At 31.2% G+C, this 7,500-nt stretch overlaps 1 protein-coding gene across 1 annotated transcript; it reads left to right on the top strand.

Annotated features, from left to right (window-relative positions):
• Positions 1 to 3,076: 3,076 nt before the first annotated feature.
• LOC117912480 (tyrosine decarboxylase 1-like) lies at positions 3,077 to 4,778 on the top strand. The gene has a single exon (XM_034827071.1). The coding sequence runs from the start codon at positions 3,115 to 3,117 to the stop codon at positions 4,603 to 4,605; it is 1,491 nt and encodes a 496-aa protein (XP_034682962.1). The 5' UTR covers positions 3,077 to 3,114; the 3' UTR covers positions 4,606 to 4,778.
• The last annotated feature ends 2,722 nt before the right edge of the window (positions 4,779 to 7,500 follow it).

The following is a 7,500-nucleotide window of genomic DNA, read 5'->3' as shown; positions in this document are numbered from 1 at the left end:
AATAAACTATTTTCGTATCCTATTTGAAACTTATTTCACTTATTTAATTATTTTATATTAATATTAAATACTTTAAAAAAAATCATAGGTTTATTATTAATTTAAATTATATTTGATTATATTTTGTATTTTTTATAATAAAATCAAATATGAAAAAAAATTATTTTTTAATAATTTGTTTTTTTTTTTAATACTTTTCGGGAGCCAAACACAGGATCAATGAAGTGAGATCAACATATGTGGAAGAGTTTTCAATATTAAATGGGAAATGAAAACCATTAGTATAATTATCTCAAGATGAAAAGTATTGAACTCATAGTTGTGTGAATGTCAACTAAGTTGATTATTCGATAATGATGACATGACCCAAAACAAACCCCACTGCACCCAGAAAGAGTTTTGGCTGCCAAATGACAAACAAAACAAAATCTTAATTAGTACCAAAAAATAAAATAGCATAAAAATAAATAAATTAAAAAATCAACAGAGAGATTTGCAGCAAAGTGTCCTCGTGAATATAACAGATAAAATATTGATGCCGGACGTACTAATAACAGTAGCAGTAATGGTACCGACACTTTTTTTACCGGCACACCCAAAAAAGGAGAATGATGTTTTCGACCCCTCACCGGTTTGATAATTAAAGTAACATCCTCCAACTACCCATAATAATTATATAACTACCCATAATTGATTATATATGGGATAATAATCGATAAAAATGCCCCCTTTTATTCGTTTTTGTCTTTATTATACTACTCATCACATGCCATTATTTAAATTCTTGTATAAATAATTAAAAAAATCAATATTATTTTATATTTTTAAATTATAAATAAACAAAAATTATACTAATGGTTCAAATATTATTTTAAAAAATACTTTTTTAAAAAATATTAATTTAAATAAATAAAAATTATCTTTATATTTTAGAAATAAATAATTTAATGATTAAAACACTATTTAAAATAAAAATATTCACTATTTTCTTTCTTTTATACTAAAAAGTATTTAAAAAAAAATTTTTTACTATTATAAAATAAAAATTTTAATTTTTTTTTTAATCTTCTTCCTTCCTTATTTTAATAACTTTTTGAACATGACTTTAATAATAAGTTATATGAAATGTTGCAAATTTGTGTACTAAGGATTTTTTTTAATGATTTGAATTAATTTAAAATTTATTAAAATAAGAAAAAGAAAAAGAAAGAAAAAAGATGGATGGATAGTTTTTATTTTAAATAGTCAATTAAAATATTTTTTGTATAACCTAATTTTAGAAGTGTATATCAATACATAGTAGATATTGAATTTTATATATAAATATATAAAAGGGTTGAAATGTATATTTACTCATTTTAAATGAAAACAAATAGATAAAAATTATATAGATTATATTTGAGTTTGGTTTAAAAATATTTTTTTATTTTTTATTTTTTATTTTTATTTAAAAAATTATTTTTATTTTCTATATTGTCTCTTTTTGAAATAAGTTTAATTAAAAAATGAAAACCTTGTTTAGTACTATTTTTTTATATAAAATTAATAAAAAGAATTAAATTTCATTTATTCATTTATATATCATTGTACAATGGTATTACACTAAGCGTACAAGGGAAATGTACTAAGTGTATAAGGGTGTACAAGACTATCCTTTATGAAAGATTTCAATTGATTCTGAACCATTCCTTTATTTTTCTTATCATCCACGAATTGTACACATATGTTATGCACTTTATTTAATTCCCACATGGAAATTTCAATACTTTCTCCAATAATATATATGGGGAATTTTTTATTATTCTAAGTTATCCACCATTTTCTCAACTAAACCATTGAAAATATGATTAAATACACATGAAAATTCCAATACTTTCCCCAATAATGATATTTGGGGAAAAAAAAATTGATCCTAAGTCATTCACCATTTTCTCAACTAAATCATTAGAAATATGATTAAACACACCTATATGGACACATAACTTACAAAGGATATGGAATTTTTGTCATTGTATAAGGGTATTACACTAACTGTATAGGAGAAATGTACTAAGTGTACAAGGGTGTACAAGACTACCCTTTGTGAAAGATTTCAATCAATTCTAAACGACTAATTTATTTTTCTTGTCACCTAAGGATTGTACACCTATGTCATGCACTTTATTTAACTCTCATATGCAAATTCTAATATTTTTCCCAATAATGATATTCTAGGAAATTTTTTTGACCCTAAGTCATCTACTATTTTTTCAATCAAACCATTGAAAACATGGTTAACACACCTATATGGACACATAACTTAGGAAGGATATGGAATTTGTGTCACTGTACAAGGATATTACACTAACTATACAAGAGAAATGCGTCAAGTATACAATGGTGTACAAGGTTCCTAATAGGTTTTGTACGATTTAAAAATAACTTGAGTTTGACATTAAGACAATTATTGATAGTGTTTTTTTTTTTTTTTTTTTTTTTTTTTTGAACCAAATTAGGCCATTAAGACCTTCCCTACAAAAATTAATATATAGGAAATAAAATTAAAATCAATTATGTTTGAATTGTTCATTATAAGTAAATTAAATGAAATATATATTTTTACTATTTTTTTCTTTATAAACATAATTTCATTGTTATCAATAGAGATTAAAAAATTATATTTAAATGGAATTAAAATAAACAAAAATTATTTTCGTAACATTTTTACTTTTTAAAATTATTAATTTAAATTATGAAATTAGTTTTAAAATTTAAAATATTTGTTGTAATTATAGTTTTGAAGATTTCATGATTTTTATTTTATTATTTTTAAAAAATGGTTTTAATAAAAAAATATTTATTTTAATGGTTTTTAATATTTAAATCTTTATTTAAAAATATTTAGGATTAATGTGGGAAGCAATTAGCTGATGTGATTTTTGACCGTTCTTTGGGACAACAACCAGCTGATGTGATTGCTTCCAATAAATTATACAGACCAGACCTTAATTTTTGGGCCAACTGGGCCCAAACAATTGTCCCTAAATACTATACCTTTCAAGAGTCTGAGAAGACACCCACCTTTGAACCTTACAAATCATAACAGCTCGTTTCAAAGTTTCTTATCTTTGTACAATGGGCAGCCTCTCCTTCAACACCTTCAGCCCTCTGGATCCACAGAGTTTCTCCGAGGAGTCCAAAATGGTAGTCGATTTCATTGCTGATTACTATAAAAATGTGGAGAAGTACCCGGTTCAAAGCCAAGTTGATCCTGGGTACCTCATGCACCATTGCCCAGACACTGCCCCATATTGTCCAGAGCCCTTGGAAACCATTCTCAAAGATGTATCTGATAGCATCATTCCAGGCCTCACTCACTGGCAGAGCCCCAACTTCTTTGGCTATTTCCAAGCAAATGCTAGCACTGCTGGCTTTCTTGGTGAGATGCTTTGCACTGGACTTAACGTGGTAGGCTTCAACTGGATCGCTTCGCCTGCCGCCACTGAACTCGAATCCACTGTGATGGATTGGGTTGGGAAAATGCTTATGCTTCCACCTTCATTTCTTTTCTCAGGAGGTGGTGGCGGTGTCTTGCATGGAAGTACCTGTGAGGCCATAATTTGTAGTTTAGCTGCTGCAAGGGACAAAGTTCTGAAAAAGATCGGCCATCATAAAATAACTAAGTTGGTGGTCTATGGTTCTGATCAAACACATTCCACCCTTCAAAAGGCCTCAAAGTTGGTTGGTATTCCAACCTCAAATTTTCGAAGCCTCCCCACTTCATTTTCAAATGATTTTGCACTATGCCCAGACGATGTTCGCACAGCAATGGAGGAGGACATTGGAGCTGGCCTTGTTCCGTTGTTTCTTTGTGCCACTGTGGGAACCACATCCTCTGGGGCTGTTGATCCTCTGGAGGCGCTAGGGCACGTCGCAAGGGACTTCAAGGTGTGGCTCCACATTGATGCAGCTTATGCAGGAAGTGCCTGTATATGTCCCGAATTCAGGCACCATTTGAATGGGGTTGAACTTGCACACTCGATTAGTATGAACCCCCACAAATGGCTCCTCACCAACATGGACTGCTGTTGTCTATGGATTAAAGAACCAAAGCTATTTGTGGATTCATTATCAACTGCTCCTGAGTATCTGAGGAACAATGCAAGCGAATCAAAGAAGGTGATAGACTACAAAGATTGGCAAATAGCACTAAGCAGAAGATTCAGGGCCATCAAAGTTTGGGTGGTGATTCGAAGGCATGGCTTGGACAACCTCATGTTCCATATACGCAGCGATGTAAACTTGGCCAAGCGATTCGAGGCACATGTAGCCACAGATCCCAGATTTGAGGTTGTGGTGCGGAGAAGGTTTGCACTGGTGTGCTTCAGACTTAGGCCCAGAGAAGAAGGGGAGGGCACAGAACTGAACTCAAGGCTGCTAATGGCTGTCAATGGAAGTGGTGCTGCATTCATGACTCATGCAGTGGTGGGTGGGATTTACATCATACGCTGTGCAATTGGGTCCACATTGACTGAGATTAGGCATGTTGATAGTCTATGGAAGCTCATTCAGGAAAAGGCTCAACTCGTACTGCAGGAGACTGGTTTGGCGCTGGAGGAAGACTAGTAATATAATTACGTACTCTGTTGGGTCTAATAATGCATGTCTCTTTCTCATTTTAGAAGGATAATGTTATGTATGGAAAAAAATAAGATCTCTACTGATCTTCAGTAGACATCATATCGTAGTAAGGGGTGCGTTACGTATGATGTGAAGAACTATGATCGACAATAATAAATCTCGAGCATAGGAGTAAGTGTAACCTCATTGCATGCTGTTGTCCGTTGCTATTGCAATTATTCTAGTGAAATAAATGCGCATTTGGTTTTTATTGCCTTCTTTTTTTTTTTTTTTTTGGTCTCAGGTAAAGAAAATATTGATATCAGTTAGGTTACATTATATTTGGTTCTAAAAAGTACTCAAAAGAAAGAAAAAAAAATCCTTTATTTGATTGTCTTATTGAAAAATACCAATAAAAATCAAATATAATTTAAATTAATTAAAAAATTATAATTTTTAAATTATTTAATCTTTATATAAAATATTTAAAATAAATGAAATAAGTTTAAAACAATATATAAAAATAATTTTAAACAACGATGCCGAGTTGTACAAATTAATAAGACTTAAATAAACATGTGATATAACATTTAATGACGTTTTTTTTTTTCATACACATCGAACTGGGGGACAATTATGTTTTGATGGGCCAAATCGGGAATAATAACATTTTCGGAACCCAACTTTCCATAATCCAAGATATGTCCACAGTTTGGAAAAATATTGAAGGAAACATGCACTATCTACTGTTTTAAAATGCTATTCCAAAATTGCCCTTTAGTTGTCCCTGTCAGCAGCCACCGTCTCTCACTCGGGCATCAAGGAGCCCTTTTCTGAAGTTGGCCTCCAGACGAGAGAATCCCTAAAAAAGCCCTATTTTTTCCTCTGCCATCCTCAATCCTCGCAGATACTAATCTAATCAAGTTATTATTATTTTTTTTGCAACCCCCGTTTGATTTCCGGGAAAATCCACCCCCATTCGATTTCCGGGAAAATCCATCCTCGTTTGATTTCCGAGGCCCTTTTCTGAAGTTGGCCTCCAGACGAGAGAATCCCTAAAAAAGCCCTATTTTTTCCTCTGCCATTCTCAATCCTCGCAGGTACTAATCTAATAAGTTATTATTATTTTTTTTGCAACCCCCGTTTGATTCCCAAGAAAATCCACCCCCATTCGATTTTCGGGAAAATTCATCCTCGTTTGATTTCCGAGAAAATCCATCCTCGTTTGATTTCCGAGGCCCTTTTCTGAAGTTGGCCTCCAGACGAGAGAATCCCTAAAAAAAGCCCTATTTTTTCCTCTGCCATTCTCAATCCTCGCAGGTACTAATCTAATCAAGTTATTATTATTTTTTTTTGCAACCCCCGTTTGATTCCCAAGAAAATCCACCCCCATTCGATTTCCGGGAAAATTCATCCTCGTTTGATTTCCGAGAAAATCCATCCTCGTTTGATTTCCGACAAAATCCATGCAAAACCCCCAAGAAAAACAAAAAAAAAAAAAAGTGCTTTTTTTTTTTCCTCCATGTGTTTTCTGATCTAGGGGTCTCTTTGATTTTGAGCCATTGGATTTAAATTTCACAAACCCTAAATCCACGATTTTTGAGCCATGCTGAAAAATCCAACCTTTGCCTGCAAATCATGATCAGATTACCAAATAGCATCTTATGTTTTTTTTAAAAAAAAAGAAAAAATTTGGACAAATTTTGCATCCTGCGTGGGCTGGTAGGAAATATCGGGACCTTTCACAGGGACGATGAACAATGGAGGGGTATTTTCGGTATGAAATAACACCTCAGACCAGAATGCATGTTTCCTTTAATATTTTTCCAAACAGTGGACATATCTTGCATTATGGAAAGTTGGGTTCCGAAAATGTTATTATTCCCAAATTGGCCCATCAAAACATAATTCTCCCGTATCATCATGTTAATTTCCATTTATTTTTTATTTTATCTACTTTTATCACATATTGATTATAGTTTGAATAGGGTTGAGTTGCTGATTGAGTTGCTGATTTATTTCACAATCATATGTGTAGTCCTTGTGAACTCATGATTGGATATTCTTGGCATCTTTTCCACGAAACATAGCTAGAACTTTGGGAAGTGGGAAATCGGACAAAATCGAAACACTTAATGACAAAAATAGAAATTATTGACTCATTTACTTAAATAAAGAAATTAAATCATCATTTAAACTAAAAATATTTTAATTAAAATTTAGAAATTAAGTTAAATTCTAATTTTTGAGAACCTTCTCAAGTTGGAGTTTATTTTCCAAGGTGCTTCGTGTAAGCAAAACTAACTAAAACTTATTATATTGGTTCGATTTTAAAAAATAAAAAAAAAAAAGTCGATTTGATTTGAGAATTTTGAAAATCGATCTTGTTCATTCAATTTTCAATTTTCTTGTCTTATAACTGATAAAATCTGAATCAAACCGATATTGTAAAACTTATATATAATTGTTTGATATTTAATAAATTTTTTATATTAGATCCTATTAAAGTAATTCATTATTTTTATATTATGATCAAATTAATTCTAAATGAATTTAATATATTTTTAACATCAAATCCAAATTTATTTTAATTAATTTTAAAAACAAATTAGACTTAAGGTTTAACATAAACTCAAATTAATGGGATTTGGGCTCAAAACAACACAAAACTACAATTAGGTTTAGGACTAAAAAATGTTATTAAGTTTGGTTAAAACTGATTCACGAAAACCAAACCAAACCAACCTTAATAGGCTTGGTTCTCCTCATCTTAATCATGAAACGCAGAAAAAAATTTGGAAAGTGGGAAATCTAGCTAGGGGCTAAAAATGGGTAATAAGTTACAAAGTTGAGAAGCTGGATGTGTAGATGGGAAAAAAATGACTAGTGGTTGAGAACAAA

The sequence above is a fragment of the Vitis riparia genome, chromosome 4 (assembly GCF_004353265.1).
Source record: "Vitis riparia cultivar Riparia Gloire de Montpellier isolate 1030 chromosome 4, EGFV_Vit.rip_1.0, whole genome shotgun sequence".
Lineage (NCBI taxonomy): Eukaryota > Viridiplantae > Streptophyta > Magnoliopsida > Vitales > Vitaceae > Vitis > Vitis riparia.
This window is presented reverse-complemented; position numbering and strand designations above follow the sequence as displayed.

Bases quoted from the DNA above. Each gene is read 5' to 3' on its own strand.
- LOC117912480 (XM_034827071.1), top strand. From the start codon at position 3,115: ATGGGCAGCCTCTCCTTCAACACCTTCAGCCCTCTGGATCCACAGAGT.